Genomic DNA, 17,834 nt, shown 5'->3' with positions numbered 1-17,834 from the left:
CAGTAGTCAGCACCTAGCAGCAAAGCACCTAGCACTCAGGGGTGCTTAATAAATGACCGGTTGGTTGGGTAGTACCTTTTGATGTAGAGCCGAGTGTCTGTTCAGTGGGTCTCTAATGCTGCACACAGCCCCTCACAGTTTGATAAGACAAGTCTGAAAAGGTGATGTTTAAGCACATGGCCGTCATACCAAATGCTGTGACATCACGGGGAATTCTCTGCGGGTCTTCTTGTTGCGTGTTTGCTTTATGAGACAAGGACTGAGAAAGAACCAGAGAGTAGGGAAGTGGCCAACTTCTTTATAATAATCAAACTCAAGAGCACTAAAGTAACAGGCCCGTGTTAGCTTCTTCCTGAGGGCCTTGCGCCCCATCTCCTCCCACCATGCCCCACCTGTCACTGGAGCCTGCAGCTCACAGATCCTCAGGCGAGGCAAACCATGCCTCAGCAGGAACACAGTTTGATGGGGATGCTGAGAGGGCATGAGGAGGGATGTTCCAGAGCCTGCCGTCATGAGAGGCTCTCAGAAGACAGCAGGATCACACTGTGTTCCTTCAGCACTGTGACATGACATCATCATCTACAGGTGTGTCCTGTCTATACTGGAATATGGCTTAGGTGCCACCAGTTAGACACACCGGTGAAGCCCTGTGCTTATCCAGTACTAGTGAAAAACATCTCACACCTGAAGCTGTGTCCCTAGAGTGCTAAGAGCGATGATGTTACATGGGTGTTTCCCGATTGCAGCCTTTGTTTTCTTCCTACAGGAGTTGGTGATTTCAGTGTGTGGGAGTTCTCTGGAAACCCTGTGTACTTCTGTTGCTATGACTACTTTGCTGCCAACGACCCCACGTCCATCCACATCATCGTTTTCAGTCTTGAAGAACCCTATGAGATCCAGCTGAACCAAGTGATTTTCTGGCTCAGTTTCCTGAAGTCTCTGGTCCCAGTTGAAGAACCCATAGGTGAGCGACGCCCATCCTTCCTTTCCCCTGAGCTGCTTTTATTGGGGTGCACATGCTGGCTACACTAAGACCCAACAGAATGGGGCTCCCAGCTGTGGCTTCGTCCCAGTCCTGAGCCATCTTGATAGCCACTTCTCTCCTCCGATGCACTTCATCGCTAAGGGCATCACTGCTGACTGCACAGTGGACTCTTCCATCCATGGCTCCTGCTCCCTTCTGGAAACTACTGGGTCAGCAGAAGGGTTATCCTTCAGTCCGCAGCTCCATGCAGTCTTGGTGAAAAGGAGCAGGTGGCCTGGCTTCAGTACACTGGTCAGAGGAGCGGGTGACGGAATGGACTTTGTGTCCGTCGAGATTTATTGCAAGTGTATTCATTGTCCCTGGTGCGGGGTGACGTTCAGTAGCCAGCTTCTGTCTCCAGAGAGCTCATGCTTATAATATCAGCTGGCTGACCTTCCAGAGGATGCCATTTTTTTGCCTTTTATTTCTCCCTTGTCACATCTATTTTAAAACACTTCGGTGTGGAATGACCCTGCCTGTGTGAGTTGGAGACAGCTTCTCTCTGGGCTGTGTCAGATGTATGGCTACACTGAGAAAGTTTCCTTTCTCTCTGCCCCAGCTCCCCGCTATACCTTGGTTGTATTTTCCCCACCTGCATGTCAAAGCCTATTTAAAGACACCCCCAAGAGCTGCTTTCTGTGTTTGCAGTCTGCCGAGGTCTCTAGTGGAGGATCAGGACCAGGGGCCACACTCCATAATGTGTCACTCCCTTGAGTCTGTGTGCAGGTCGCACATCACTTGTACAGGTGGTCTAAGCATGAGAACAACAGCCAGATAGGAGATGAGACTCTCACAGGGTACACTGTCTCCCTCAGCATTTGGAGGCAAGCTGAAGAACCCTCTCCGAGTTGTTCTGGTGGCCACACATGCTGACATCATGAACATCCCTCGGCCTGCTGGAGGCGAGTTTGGATATGACAAGGATACATCCTTGCTGAAAGAGATCAGAAACAGGTGAGGGCTGGCTGCTGGTGGGAACAGGTGAGGGTGGCCTGCTGGTGAGAGCAGGTAAGGGCAGCCTCCTGGTGGGAACAGGTAAGGGTGGCCTGCTGGTGGGAACAGGTGAGGGCTGGCTGCTGGTGGGAACAGGTGAGGGTGGCCTGCTGGTGAGAGCAGGTAAGGGCAGCCTCCTGGTGGGAACAGGTAAGGGTGGCCTGCTGGTGGGAACAGGTGAGGGCGGCCTGCTGGTGGGAACAGGTGAGGGTGGCCTGCTGGTGGGAACAGGTAAGGGCAGCCTCCTGGTGGGAGCAGGTGACAGTGGCATGCTGGTGGGATAGCATCCTGGTGCATGGGTTGAGCATCTGGACTTGGGGATGGGTCAGATGAGATGATGGGGGCAATGATATGTGGCCATGCTGGGTTGACTGGCGTGTGGTGGCTGAAGGAATCTTCATCACTAATTGATCCTTTGTTGAGTTTTTCATTTCCATCAAAACAATGAGTATGCTCAAAACAAACCTCTCTAGATGCAGAGAGACCGTGGTCAAAGGCCACAGCCCACTCTCCTCTTCTCACCCAGCACCCAACACAGACTTCTGCTGTCATCCATATTCATTTCCCAACATGTAAGTTGTAGACACCTGCTGAGTTCGGAAATTACTTCTGTTAACATCCAGCTCCATAATGGGTCAGGATGGGATGGACAGGAAGAATAGAAAATATCAGAGTGCTTTTCCTAGCAGTGTGATCGTACGAGTCCTTTGTTTCTCTTATAAAGGGGTATAAAAGTACAACTTTTTAAACTTAGAATCAGTTAGTAATGTTTGGTGCTGTAACGATATGCCTGAAGTTGGGTAGGTAATAACAAAAAGATGTATTTAGCTTAGGAGGAGAGAAGTCTAAACCCCAGTGCTTGTGACATCCCCTGGATGACATAACTTCCTGCTGTGTGGCATCATGGCAGAGAGCATGTAAGGACAGGAATTCAGAGAGGTTTCAGGGATTAGGCTCTCTTGAGACTTCACGGGTCCCACAGAAGCTACTTCGTTAACACATATCACCACACTGGGGCCAGAGCCTCTCTAACAGGCATCCCTGGAGGACAGACCACATCCAAACTGTAGCAGGCTTCAAGGCTCTATCAACAAGTTTGAAGTTGGGGGCTGGAGCGATGGCTCATCAGTTAAGGGCGCTTGCTGTTCTTCAAGAAGACCTGAAATTTGGTTCCCAGCACCCACACATGCCTGTAACTCCAGTTCTAGGGGATCTAATGCCCCCTTGTGGCCTCTGTGGGCTCCCAAACGCAGGTGGTATGTATATACACAGAGATACATACACACGAATAAAAGCAAAAACAAGTCTTTGAAACACAAAGTTGAAGTTGCAGCTTCCTGTAACATGCTAGCATTTAGGTGTTGAATTATCAATGAGAGATACAGTCTGTTTTCTGCCACCATGCAAAGAGGTCTTACGTGACTATTTTAAATCAGAGGTGTAACTTTCTTATTCTGCTTGTGATCTTAGCCCTATACCACCAGCAGCATTTCCTCCCCTCCTTTGGAAAGCAAATACATAATCTTCTGCATTAGGAGGCTCTGGCATCTTTCTACGTTCTCTTCCTCTACCTGTGCTGAAGCCCCAGACTCCCGATTGTGTGATTGAGGGAGTAGACTGACTTACCAGAGGGTCCAGCAGGATTCACCCAACAGCAAGGACAGAGAGACTCTTCAAGGTCTCCCATGACCCTTCCTCCTTTCCTCCCATCAGCCACTAGAGCCAGTAGGAACATGGCCCCTACATGGGAAGACTAAAGTTGGCTGAGAGCTGATGTCACTCCTGCTCTTGCCATAGGTTCGGGAATGACCTTCATGTCTCAAACAAGCTGTTTGTCCTGGATGCAGGAGCGTCTGGGTCTAAGGACATTAAGGTTCTTCGGAATCACCTGCAAGAAATACGGAGCCAGATTGTCTCGGTGAGTACACACGGAGGGGTCGGGACCCCACCGCGGGGATGCCAGCTCTGGCCAGCATGCTGGCCCCACTCTAGTGTCCCCAGTTTGGTTTGGTTTTTAGGAGGACAGCTAGACAGTAGAAGCCAGGAAGAGGCAGTTAGAGAGAGAGAGAGAGAGAGAGAGAGACAGACAGACAGACAAGGTAGGAGATGGAGGTTGTTATGGACAATAGTGGACCACCTCAGAGTGCATCAAGTTCTTATCATGTTTCCTGGCTTCTTTAAATATAAAGTTTCTTTTTCTAAACCACAACAGCAATTCTGATCTGCTTTATTTTAGTGTGTGTAACAAATTCAGAAAAGAAAAGTAGTCACTGAACAAAATTTACTGAAGGATGTGTGTTGATAGGTGATAACACACTGGATGAGACTGTGTTCTCACTGACACGTTGGAAGACACTAATTTCATTGCAGCGAGCGCTGCACTTTCCCCAGTTGCACAAGTGCAATATGATTCCACCCAGAATCCACATGGGATGGAGGGCATTGGGATTTTCATCTTGAAATTGAAACAGAAGGCGAAAACATGTTTCAGTGGTTTTATAATCCAAACAGTTAAGGAAGCTTAGAGAGTGTCCCCAGAAATCAGAATATCCATAGAAATGCACTAGCTTACCAAGAAGCTGAGCCAAAGAAATGGTTCACTTAGTAATGTGCTCAGTGCACAGACAGAAGGCCTGAGTGTGGATCCTCAGCTCCCATGTAAAAGTTAAGTCCGTAGGTCTGCACTTGTAGTCTCACTGCTGGGGAGTGTGTGTGTGTGTGTGTGTGTGTGTGTGTGTATGTGTGTGCCTTTTCAGAATACATGATCACATGATATTCCAAACATCTTTTTTTCCCAGAAGTTCACAATTTCAAACACAACCATATCATAAATTGAGTAAAAAGTTACAACAGAGATGTTTCCATGTGTTTCCATTAAGACTAGTTATCCAAGTAAACACTGATTATCTGCCACTAACTCCACAGGTCATGAAGAGCTTAAAACCATAATTCTTATGTCTAAGTGAGCATGGGTTTGTCAGGAGGCAAATCATCTGCCTGGTGTCTCATTAAAATGGGAGTCTTAAAGAGATAAATCTAGCCACTGTTTTTATCCTCTGTCCTTGTACCTACAATAAATTGTTCATTCTCAGTTTATGACCTTTGGCTATCAGATCATGGTTTCACAGCTAGCCCAGAAAGAATGTTTTCCCTCATCATAAATCTGTTTCACTCCTTCATTCTATCGTTGTGCAATTAGTCCGTGACATGTGAAGGTTTCCAGAGCTCTAATTGCAGCCTTCGTATTACAGAGAGCTCAAAATTAATTGTGTATAAACTTGGGAATTCTTTAGAATCATGATTAGGAATTATGAAACCATCAATTTGTCTATATAGCATTGCTACAAAAGAGTACATCTTCGTTGATGTGCAGAAAATCTGCCCAATTGGGTGGACTAATGCCCAGGAGTTGTTATATTAATGTAATAATGCCAGGAAAGGCATATCAGCAATAAGAATCAAGCCTGAGATGAGTCTTCTGAAAGCCTTGCAGTTCAGAATTACCCATGGCAGCCATGCAAAAAAATGTGTCATCTGCAGAGCCTCACTTTTGTATGCTTTTAGCCTTTTCTGACAGAACTTCACTTTTGTGCGCTTTTAGCCTTTTCTGACACAGGGGAGTTTTGGAGAATGTGTTTTTAAAATAGCTCAGGATTGAGGACTCCTTCTAAAAGTTTTCAGAGGAATTATAACTTTTTGAAAAGTGGTGTTTTTTTTCCTCATCAGAAGAAAGTCATGCAGCATAAAGTGATACCTGGGTGAGGGCAGATGCCAGTGCATGTGGGGGATGGAGGATTCCCTAGACAAAGGCTGCTAGAGGGATGAAGAGCACTGTGACTGGAAAGGTTGAACAGGGAGGTTCCCTTTGTCCTGAGTGAAGGGTGCAGCTCTCTCTCCTGAGGTGGGGCCACCTTGTATTCTGTGCTGGGAAACACCCAGGCCTCTGTCATGAGCCCTTGCTCTAGGTGTGCTTTCAGGATCCCCAGAAGACCTGGCAAACACACCATCCCCTGTGTCTCACAGATCCTTGCTTTCCTCTTGGCACAGCATGATTTCTCAGTTGTGATAGAGAGTGGTCTGGCACACTTGGTCCCACAGGGTCAGCAAGATGTGACATGGGGACAAATACTCAGTGAAGAAGCCAGGGTCTCCTCCCAGATCTGGATCAAAATGCCTGTCCCTCAGGCAACTGGGAGCCTTTGAATTCCCCAGGCTTGACAGTGGCCTTGCCAGCTTCTTTGCAGACCCACTCCCCTCCAGGTGATGCCCTAAATGAATGGTCTCCATCCTTGACAGTTTTGCCTTTTAAAAAAAATTTTTAATTCATTTTAAAAAATTGTATGCATGTGAATGTTTTGCCTGCATATATGTATGTGTCCACAAAGGTCAGAAGTGAATGCCAGATCTCTGGAGTTGGAGTTATGGAACGTTATGAGCCGCCATGTTGATGCTGGAGCAGAGAATGGAGCCCAGTCCCCTGAAAGAACAATAAATGCTCTAAACCCCTGAGCCATCTCTTTAGCCCCCTCCCCAGCTTTGCTTTTTATAAATTAAGGAGTTGAATTAAAGTGACATAAGAAGAATTTTGTGTAATTAATGATGTGGTACCTAGATGGTTCCCAATTAGGATCGTGTGGAATTATAGGAATGTGAAGTATATGCTGGCTTGCTTTACCACCTTGATAGGTAAAAAACCAATTTTAAGCCAATTGCTAACTACTGGTCTATTGATACTGCATCAGCAGATCCTGTGAATCTTCACAGTTGTGCAGTGGCTAACCTGTCCCACCTGCCTGTCTAGGGGTGTCCGCCCATGACTCACCTGTGCGAGAAGATCATCTCCACGCTGCCCTCCTGGCGGAAGCTCAACGGGCCAAACCAGCTGATGTCGCTGCAGCAGTTTGTGTATGACGTGCAGGACCAACTGAACCCCCTGGCCTCTGAGGATGACCTCAGGCACATTGCACAACAGCTACACAGCACGGGGGAGGTGAGGCCTGGGGGATGGGTGAGCCCTGCCTGGCAAAGGGTCCTGCTACGTATAATATCTCATCATAGGAGGCTCTCTTCATCCTGCCAAGTCATATGGAATTTCTGCTCTCTTCCTCTCCTCCTTAGTGTTACGAGTGCTCAGAGTCTGGGCTGGGTGTTTCAGGGTTTTGGGTCTTTTATTCAAGAACTTGAAAGGAAGGCTTTTTGGTTGTTACAAGGAGGAGAAACTTATTCCAGTGTGTGTGTGTGTGTGTGAGAGAGAGAGAGAGAGAGAGAGAAAGTGTGTGTGTGTGTGTGTGTGTAGCTTGATGGAGGTTGGGGTCCTAGGATGTTAACAGGCAGCTACATGCATTGTTTGGAGTGTTGTGTGTGTGCACAGATCATTCAGATAAGGGTCTCAGGCTACCAGTTGCATTATTAGAACTGAGATGTGTGCAAACCTCACATCAGGTAGAACAACTATTGCCCATGTATGTCGTCTGCCTTAGGTCTGCTGTGCTGGTTTATCTGTGTGTGTGTTTGTTTTGCTGATGTCTTCTAGATCCTGTCAGTGAGTTAGTTAGTTAGTTACTCTTGTCTTGAGTTGCTGGTTCTCTGTTGTCCCCTCAGGCACCCTCTACCTCCCTGTTCTTCCTGGCAGCCTTAGGCTGGCTGCTCTGAGGTAACTGAGCAGCTCTGGCTCCAGAAATGGTCCTGGGTTGACAAATAGTGAGACAGTTCCACAAGCAGTCTTCATGGTGATGGTCTCTGTGGACAATAAGACACTCTGATGTGTACTGTGGACAATAAGACACTCCCATGTGCATGGTGCCCCTAAGTCAGGACCGTGCATTTAATGACTCCCTCAGCAAGCAACACCCACCAAAAATGACAGAAATTGGAGTCTTTGCTCTTGGTTCTGGAAGACTTATTCCAGCATGGAAGCTCTGTTTTAATGCATCGTATGCCTGTCCCCAGAAGTGGCATAGCCATCCCCTCCTTCCTCCTATGAAGTCAAGTGGCTGCATGGACTAGGCTGGGCCAAGAGCAGCAGCTGTGATTATTAACAATTAAAAGCAGTTCTGAGAATCCTGAAAACCAGAAGCTGGGTTCGTTGGTTTTGGGTGCCAGATCAAAGCCTATTGTTTATCTTGTTTAATCTTATTTTGTTGTTTATTTTTTGGAACTAATACTCAAGCTAGAGCTAGTGGCCCAGAAGGACCCCAGACAGTGATGTCAGCCTTTAAACTCCCAGTCTACTGCCAGCTGATTGGCTGACTGACTAGCAGTACTGTAAAGCAGCTGGATGCAAGGAAGGAGACCGGTGGAGCAAAGCCAGAAACAAAAAGGTGTCTTCCCCATAAAAATAAGCTTTCTCCTTTGACAGGATTCTCTTACCTACTAGGTCTTGACCAGACATTTTCTAAGCTATGACATATAACCTTCTTAATGTCATATCACATTCCCTCTCTCCTTGAGCAGGAGACTTTAAGAAATAAAGATTAGAAGAAAGAGGGAAGAGCAAAGGAAGCGTCAGTGATGTGGACCAGTTCTGCACAGCTGGAGCCGTCTTAAGAACTGCCTGGTTAAGAACTACACTCCTTAGCTTCCTCCTCCACCGGTCAAGCTTTGTTCTTATCGACCATAAAGAAATAGCAATAGTTAGCTTGAAGTGGCAAAGGGGGATCCACTCAGTCAATGCCTTGGAGAAAGTGGACCTTTCCACTTTCTCCAAGGGGGAAGTTACCTCTGAGGCTTAAAAATGAAGGCAGTAGAGTGCCATGGCCAGCAGGTGGCACCAGAGCCCCCTGCCGGGAAAGTCAGTTTAAGAGAACTTTTATTCATGGAATATCCTAAAAGGGCCCAGAAGGAAAAAGCGATTTCTATCTCAGTTTTGTTTTCTTCCTCCAACTTTTGTTGTTAAATAAATAGATACACTGGTCATTGTCTGGTGTTCCCTCTTTCAGTTGAAGGGTTCAACTGCCCCTGTTCATCCCAGGGGCAAACTTAAAAAACAAAAAACCTTACATCATATTTTTTTAAAAGTAAGTGACTTAAAGCTTTACATTTTATTAGTATGGTAGTTACATGAACATTTTGGGGGGTGGGAGTGGGGATTCCATTGCCATGAATTACGTTGTGTCATGGGACTAGCACTCAGAAAGACGAGGTCCAGTTGAGACCACATAGTGACACCTTGTCTCAGACAAACTACAGACACTACCATGAATCCTCGTGTCCTCAAATCTCAGCTGACGTTGACTGATTGTTTGCATTTTGATTCCTTTGTGTCCTTTCTCTCATCTTTTTAGTTGATTTTGTGCCCATTACCCATAAACCATTGAGTCTCTCCATAGACAAGATTGTTCTCACACAGAACTCAATAAAACACATGTCCACAACCCAGAAACAGCCTGACTCAGGACAGTGAGGAAGCTTGCTGTCTTCTCATGGGAGTTTCTGTTTACCCTGAAAATCTCTCTTGATAGATGCTTTTATTCATTTGTGTGTGAGTGTGTGTGTGTGTGTGTTTCTTCTAGATTCCATCTCAGACTCCATCAGAAGCCAATCTTTTCATTCTCTCATCTTTCCTCCTTTCCAAGTCTCCCTTCATTGTTTTTGCTTATTGCTTTGGTTGGTTGCTCTTGTTTCTATCTTTAACATATTTTCAATTTTTACCTCTATGGGAATTTGCTTCTGAGAAACTCTCCTCTGACATTCCTGAACCAGTGTCGATCAGGGGTCTGGTTTATTTGTTTGTTTTGGTTTGGTTTGGTTTTTCCGTTAATTAATAATTTATTTACTTTATATCCCAATCGCAGCCCCTTTCTCCTTGCCCCACCCTCACAAGCCCCGCCTCCCATTCTCCTTTCCCTTTCTCCAAGAAGGGGAAGCTGGGCCCCCTCCTCCAAGAACAATCTACACTGTCACATCCTTTCCGACTGAAGCCGTGAATCCGTGCCTCAGCCTCACTGAGTCTTCTTGGGATTCCCTCGCTGAGCTCTGGGTTATGAGTGCCTTTAGCCTGGGTTTCCATTCTGTCTGATGACTCTGAGTTGTCCCCCTCTGGCAGATCAACATCATGCAGAGTGAGACAGTGCAGGACGTGTTACTGCTGGATCCTCGATGGCTCTGCACCAACGTCCTGGGGAAGCTGCTGTCTGTGGAGACGCCCCGAGCCCTGCACCATTACCGGGGCCGCTACACCATGGAAGACATCCAGCGTCTGGTCCCAGACAGTGACGTGGAGGAGCTGCTGCAGATACTGGATGCCATGGACATCTGCGCCCGAGACCTGAGTAGTGGGACTATGGTGGATATCCCTGCTCTGATCAAAACAGACAGCCTGCAGCGCTCCTGGGCAGATGAGGAGGATGAGGTGATGGTGTACGGTGGGGTGCGCATCGTCCCTGTAGAGCACCTCACCCCCTTCCCCTGTGGCATCTTTCACAAAGTTCAGGTCAACCTGTGCCGGTGGATCCACCAGCAAAGCGCCGAGGGTGATGCGGACATCCGTCTGTGGGTGAGCGGCTGCAGGATCGCCAACCGCGGGGCTGAGTTGCTGGTGCTGCTGGTCAATCACGGTCAGGGCATCGAGGTACAGGTGCGTGGCCTGGAGACGGAGAAGATTAAGTGCTGCCTGCTGCTGGACTCGGTGTGCAGCACCATCGAGACCGTCATGGCCACCACCTTGCCGGGGTTGTTGACGGTGAAGCACTACCTGAGCCCCCAGCAGCTAAGGGAGCACCACGAACCGGTCATGGTCTATCAGCCCCGGGACTTCTTCCGTGCGCAGACCCTGAAAGAGAGTTCCCTTACCAACACCATGGGAGGGTACAAGGAGAGCTTCAGCAGCATCACGTGCTTTGGGTGTCATGACGTCTACTCACAGGCCAGTCTTGGTATGGATATTCATGCGTCAGACCTGAGTCTCCTGACCCGGAGGAAACTGAGTCGCCTGCTTGACCCACCTGACCCCATGGGGAAGGACTGGTGCCTTCTGGCCATGAACTTGGGCCTCCCAGACATGGTGGCCAAACACAATGTCAACAACAGGGCTTCTAGGGATTTCCTCCCTAGCCCAGTGCATGCCTTGCTACAGGAATGGACCTCCTACCCTGAGAGCACGGTGGGCATCCTTATATCCAAACTTCGGGAGCTGGGGCGCCGGGATGCTGCGGACTTTTTACTGAAGGCCTCCTCTGTCTTCAAGATCAACCTTGATGGCAATGGCCAGGAGGCCTATGCCTCAAGCTGTAACAGTGGCACGTCCTACAATTCCATTAGCTCAGTGGTGTCCCGGTGAGGGCAGCCTTGGCTTGGGTAGGGTCTTTATGGACTGAGATGCAAGGGGGGAGGGGAGGGGGCAGTGTACCCTTCTCAGGGCAGATTCCCACACATTCCTTATGCTCCTGAAGACACACACCCTCCACCCTGTCCTCTGCTTCCCAGTCTTCATCTCCCTCCCTGTCACACATACCCCAGTCAAGAGCAGACCATATCCTTCACTTTGGTCATTTAGGATGCTAGAGCCCCTCCTGTCAGTGTTTTGGACTCCATCTCTTGTCCTCTAATACCTTGCTTATTACTGATAATTTTATTGAGACTCCAAACTTTTTGATGAAAACAATTTAACTCCTTTATTGATTATCCTTATCAAAAAAGAAAAAAAGAAAAAGAAAGAAAGAAGGAAAGAAAGAAAGAAAGACACACATTTATCCATAATGTGTATTTCTTATCCTTTTCTCTGCTGTACCAGCCCCTCAGCTTATCTCTTTTATATTTGTAGGAGAGACTCCCATGCTTGGACCCCACTGTATGATTTATAAACAGACAATATGTGAGTGCCTTTTGCAGAAGAGGGTGTGTTGAATCATCTGAGTCAGACCGGAGCTGCCACCAAGGAAACGCTACCTCTCTGTCCCTTGCTGTGTGCTGATCATCGCCAGAGGTGCTTCACTCTGACTTGTTGGTTTTGGATTTTTTCTTTCTTTCTTTCTTTTTCTAGGGAGGGGGCTCTGTGTTTCATTTGGCAAGGAAAGAGGAGAAAGGAGTCCTCCCCAGAGTGTTCATGGCCAGTGTTGCTGTAAGAAGACAATTTTGGTTGCTTTTGTCAAAAGATCCGTGTGAACACACACATGAGACCTACAGACGGTCACGTTCCCTCACTCCCTCCCTTCTCAGGTAGAAGGTTGACATAGTGTAGGGTTACAGAGACCTGTGTTAAGAATTCCGAAGACCCCCCCCCCCAATGTGTAACCCATGCCAGTCCGTTATTGTTGGTGCATAGCAGGTTGGTTCTATGCTGAGATCCTGGTTTGGTCACTTCCCATACTTGAAGTCAGAGAGAAAGGAAATAGAGGGAACGAGTCTTTCCTGGGGGTGACCGAGATTGTGATTGAATTCTAAATCAGTGTGAGGGAAAGTGTTTTAATTCTTCTGTCCTGAGAAGCATGTCATGTTACCATACCATCTGTACATATATATATGCACTATGTATATACATATATATTGATACTGGTATTTTTACTTAATCTATAAGATGTCGTAAAATAATTACGTTTGGTTTTTTTTCCTCTCTTCTTTTGTTTTATAAATAAACGGTTGCTTATTGCATTTGATTGTCTATTCCTTGATTTGAAAGAAGTTGTACTCTCTGTCGAATGCAGGACCCAGATATAATCTAATCTTCAGGATGTGGCAAGCACTGCCTGGGTACTTATTTATTTATAAAACTAGTTTTGGCAGAGGGAACACCAAGGGCTTGGGTGATTTTCATCTTTGTTCTTTTTACTTTGAACTCCTGTCTCAGATGGCCCCATGGTCCTTCCCATCCTGGATTCATAGATTTTGTAGGCCTTTCCGAGAAATGGTACCCTCCAATCTCTCATTCCCCAGGTTTGTGGTGAATAGCTATCAGAAGGCCTGAGGGACAGGAAGTCCACCAAAGGCTAGGTCTGTACTTGCCTGGTAAGGAAACTGAGGTCAGCCTTTGTCACTGGCACCAGAGGTCAAGAATTGAAGAGTGACCCAAGCCTACAAAGCTGCAAGACCCATTGTTGATCGGCTCCCAAGCATGATCCTCAGCCAGGAAGGGGCTCTGTGTCCTCACAAGCATGATCCTCAGCCAGGAAGAGGCTCCGTTTCCTCAGTGAATCCTCTGGCCAGAGAGTGAACCAGAAAGATGTCCTGAAAATGGGGCATTGATCATCTATCTTTGTGTTGTAGTTGGTGCCGGAGGCCTGCTCTGGCTGGAGAACGAGCTGAGGTAAAACAGAGTCGGATGAAGGCTAGAGACCATCCCTGACCTTACAATTTTACTACTTATAGTTTAATAAGCGCTGGTTTCTTTTCTCTCAAAGACCTTAGTGGTCAGATGAGAGGCTGGGAACTCATTAACTCTGTGAACCAGAGAGAAAGGAAAGAATTAAAATCTTCTACACAAGCAACACACATTCTGGTCAGGCCCGCCCACCTGTTTCATCAACTCCACAAGTGTTCATGCCTGCTTACTTACACACACCTATACTTACATATGCATATGTATATTTGGTGGGTGGAGCAAAAGCCCCCACAAGCAAGTTCAATTGAACAAGCGCCAGTGCAGGGGGAAAAAATAGTCACTGATTCTGGATGAAAAAAGAAGCTCCAACCTTCATTGCTCAGTGAAAGGAAACACTTCCATCTTTTTATTGCTGGAAGTTAATAAAAAACAAAACAAAGCAAAACCAAAAAACCTTAAGTAAGAAGAATCCCTGTTGCTATTGGCAAAAGAAAGAAAAAAGCCCCTTCTTCTTTATTGAAGAAATATAAAAGCCTCCCCCTTATTGTCATTCTTAGTTCTTACACTTTCTCAGGAGAAGTGATCACATGGTTTTCCAAGCATCTTTACATTTCAAAAGTTTCATAGCAAGTTTAAGACACTAATCCAAGTTATAAATAAGGAGTTACAGCTGAAGTGTTTACATGTTTCCAGTAAGACTAGTATCTAACTAAACATTCATTATCTGCTAGACCTACAAGTTCATTGTAAGTTTAAAGTAATGATTGTTATGTTACAAGTCGGCACATTTTGGTCAAGAGGCCAATCATCTGCCTTGTGTCTCGTTAGCTTTGAAGTTTTGTCTAGACTAACCAAGTCAATCATTTGTTTTCTGTCCTTGCACTCACAATAAATTGTTCATTCCCAGTTTATGACCTCTAATTATCAGATAATGGCTTCACAGCTGGCCTAAAAGGAATGTTTTCTTTGATCATAAATTTGTTCCAAGCCTGTTTTCTTATCCTAGTGCAATTAGCCCATGACACATGAAGGTTTACAGAGCTCTAATTGCAGCTTTCATACTATAAAAGTGTCAAAATTACTTGTATAAACTTAGGAATTCTATAGAATCATTATTGGGAATTATGAAATCATCAGTTTGTTTACATAGCATTACTACAAGAGAGTACATCTTCATAGATATGCAGAAAATCTGTTCAATAGGATGGGCTAATGATGAGGAATCATTAGAACATGTAATAATGATAGGAAAGGCATATCGACAACAGGAATCAATCCAAAGATGAGGCCCTGCAATTCAGAGTTTACCCATTGCAGCTGTGTGAAATGATGGGCCATCCCCAGAGAAGTCACCTGAGCACCTTTTGTTTTTCTTAGATGGCTCCTGACAAGTTGGCATCTGACATGTTTCCTAAAATGCCCAGGAAGGTTTGGAGTCCTATCATGGTACTATTGGAAGATGTTGGAACCATTAAGATGTGTCTAACCACGTGTGTAGGTACATGCCTGTGATCAAATCACTTAGGAGTTACCGCCAGAAGGGTCAGAAATTCACAGTTATTCTTGGATACGCAGTGAACTCAAGGCCAGCTTGGACTACATGAGGTCCTACCTTGAAACAGTGAGAGGAGATGCTAAGGAGATAGTTCGGTAAGAGAGCTTGTTTTACAAGCATGAATACCTGAGTGCAAATAAATCCCTAGCACCCATGCCAAAAACTAACCCAAGCACTGGGGGATCAGAGACTGGTGCTCTCTACATAGTCTGCATTATGGTCTGCTGAATCAGCAAGTCCAAAAGCAGTGGGACTCAAACTTCTAGACCTCTAAATAAATCTTTACTCCATATAAGCTGAGTATCTTAGATATTTGACATGGTAATAGAAAACTTACTGACATACCTTCATAGGCAGGAAGGGACCCCTGGGAAATCCCACAATACCTCTAGTAGAAGACCTAGCTATTTCCTCCCAGAGCTGTTTGTCCCAATGATTGCTTGCTGGTGACCATGTGGCACCCAGCTCTCAGTCAGAAGGGTATAAGGCCATGCATGGGTGTGGCGAGGAGGGCAGGAAAGAAGCCATTAAATGGTTACAAAAGGCCTGGGGCCCCAGCCTGCCCAAAGTGCAGTCACTCTCAAGTGTAGGCGACTCTGCTGGGCACGTATAGCTCTGATGCAGTCCACAGGCTTCTTCTCAGAAGGAGTACAGAGTGGGAACCCAAGCTATCTTTGGAAGATGCCATCTCTTCCCATTCAAACCACAGAATTTACAAGTAAAGTCAGCTTAGAGATGGACTTTTCCTAACACACTCAGTTGGACAAAGGGGAACACTTCATTCAGCCATAAGATCATGTTCATGTTATTTAACTACAAATGGCCCTTTATTTTTTTTAAAAATTCTTTTTACTTTTATTGAAAATACTTATTTCCAGCTGTGTGGTGGTGGCACATGCCTTTAATCCCAGCACTTGGGAAGCAGAGGTGTAGGTGGAATTGCTGGGGCAACTCTATGTAAATGTAGGGGGCTGCACAGCCACAAAAGCATCTCTTGCAGGAGGACCTAACTGAGGACTGCCTGAGAGACCAATGCCAGCCAATTGGGAACTGCTGTTTAGAACAGATACTTTCTTGGGACCAAATGGGGCACGGGAGGTGGTGGGGGGGGGTAGGAAAGGATCTTATAGTCGTGTTCAGATGAGCCTGCTGCAGCATTTCTCACCTGCTCCCAGACACAGGGTCTGTGTCATGAATCCGTGCCACCTCACCTCTAACCCCCAAGAGCAGGTAGGGTCACAATGGAGAGTAGTCCAAGACCCAGGAAGAACAGAGGTAGGTAGATCTCTGTGAGGTGAAGCCAGCCTGGTCTACCGAGCAAGTTCCAGGACAGCCAGGCTCTGTTCCACAGAGAAACCCTGTCTTGAAAAAAAATTCTTTTCTCATACAGCATATCCTGATTATAGGTTTTTTTTTTTTTTATCCCACTCTCTATCCTTCCCAGTTCCTCCCTCTCCTCCAATTCCACTCTTTCTGTCTTCCACTAGAAAAGATCAGACTTCTAAGGGATATCAACCACCCCTGCCTCCAAATTAGGATAATGCAAAAGAAAGAATATCAGAGTTGGACAGAGCAGCCCAACAGAAAGAAAAGAGTCCCAAGAGAAGGCACAAGAATGAGAGACCCACTAGTTTGCACTCTCTGGAGTCTCATAAAAGCATATATATATATATATGTGCATAAAGAGGACCTGGTGCAGACCTGTAGACCAGTGCAGGCCCTGTGTTTGCTGCTTCAGTCTCTGTGACATCATATGACCTTTGCTCAGTTGACTTAGAGGGTTTTGTTCTCCTGGTGTTCTCCACCTGCCTCTGCTCTTATACTCTTTCTGCCTCCTTTTCCATGGTGTTCCCTGACCACTGAGAAGAAGAATTTGATGGAGACATCCCATTTAGAGCTGGGTTCCAAGGACTCTTTGGGTAATGTCTGGCTCTGGGCCCCTGTATCAGTTCCCATATGCTGCAGGAGGAAGCCTCTCTGGTGATGACTGTAATCACTGGCACATGAATACAACAGAATATCATTAGGTGTCATTTTACTGATACTTTATTTTAGACAAGTAGTGTTTAGTTTGCCATAGGTCTTTGGGCTATCTAGTGTCTGGTTCTTGATTACCCAAGCATTGTTGGCTATGGGTTTCATCTTATGGAGTGGGGCTTAAGTCATATCAGACATTTGTTGGCTACTCCCAGAAGTTCTAGGGTGCTATTGCCCTAGCATATTCTGCAAGCAGGACAGATTGTAGGCCAGAGATTTTGTGGCTGGCTGGTGTTTATTTTTCTCTTTTGGTAGCCTGCAAAGTACCTTCCCACATCAAAAACACTAGAACCTAGTGGCGAGGGCTCCATGTAGACACCAGCTCAGCTTCTCCATTTTCAGTGACTTGTATGAGGGTTATCCTCTGCCATGATGCTGTTCCTGTCAGTGTGAAGAGCAAGCCATTGTCTTAGCCACAGCCTGTGTTTTGCAGATTTCCATAAGACCCCCTTGGTCAGCAACTCAACGGTATGCAACCCAGTTCACGTATAGAAAGCTTCTTTGGTGACAAGAGCTGGCCTGTTGGGACCCTGTCTCCCCCATTATTAGCAAACCTTATTAAGATCTCCTACATATATTATAAGAAGTTTCTTCCATTGTGCTAGGATTTCATATGATCCCTCAAATGCCCTTCAATTTCAGCTGTCTCTCCCTGCATTCTCTCCTTCTATCATATCTCCCCCTTCCCCACCTGATCTTCCTATTCCTGTCCTCACCTGTCCCCAGTGCGTTTATGAAATCTATTCTATTTTATGTTGCTTTTCTAAATGTGCCTCCTGCACATATGTTAACGTGTGTCATGAGTAGACACATGTAAATGCATGTTAAAGTGTCCATGTGTGTGTTTGTACACATGTGCAAAAACATGCCTGTAAGTCACATGCATATGTATGGTATCAACTTATGTGTGCTGAGATACATGTGTGTAGGAATAAGGATTATGTGTATGTGTATATGTACATGCAGTTGTG

General features: G+C 46.1%; 1 protein-coding gene across 4 annotated transcripts in view; it reads left to right on the top strand.

The window, feature by feature from the left end:
• Positions 1 to 12,604, top strand: part of Dapk1 (death associated protein kinase 1) — a 162,779-nt gene extending 150,175 nt beyond the window's left edge. For 3 of the 4 annotated variants that reach the window (XM_029468550.2, XM_021179879.2, XM_029468554.2), the window contains 6 exons: positions 767 to 964; positions 1,840 to 1,978; positions 3,815 to 3,935; positions 6,819 to 7,007; positions 10,062 to 11,290; positions 11,778 to 12,604. In XM_029468550.2, the coding sequence (XP_029324410.1) occupies positions 767 to 964; positions 1,840 to 1,978; positions 3,815 to 3,935; positions 6,819 to 7,007; positions 10,062 to 11,290; positions 11,778 to 11,817 (1,916 nt within the window). In that variant the 3' untranslated portion in view covers positions 11,818 to 12,604. Of the gene's footprint in view, positions 1 to 766; positions 965 to 1,839; positions 1,979 to 3,814; positions 3,936 to 6,818; positions 7,008 to 10,061; positions 11,312 to 11,777 lie in introns of all 4 variants that reach the window. The other variant, XM_029468552.2, reaches the window with a different exon arrangement.
• Positions 12,605 to 17,834: the final 5,230 nt, after the last annotated feature.

This window comes from Mus caroli, unplaced genomic scaffold (assembly GCF_978045245.1).
Source record: "Mus caroli unplaced genomic scaffold, Mus_caroli_1 scaffold_15, whole genome shotgun sequence".
In the NCBI taxonomy this organism is placed as follows: Eukaryota; Metazoa; Chordata; class Mammalia; order Rodentia; family Muridae; genus Mus; species Mus caroli.
This window is presented reverse-complemented; position numbering and strand designations above follow the sequence as displayed.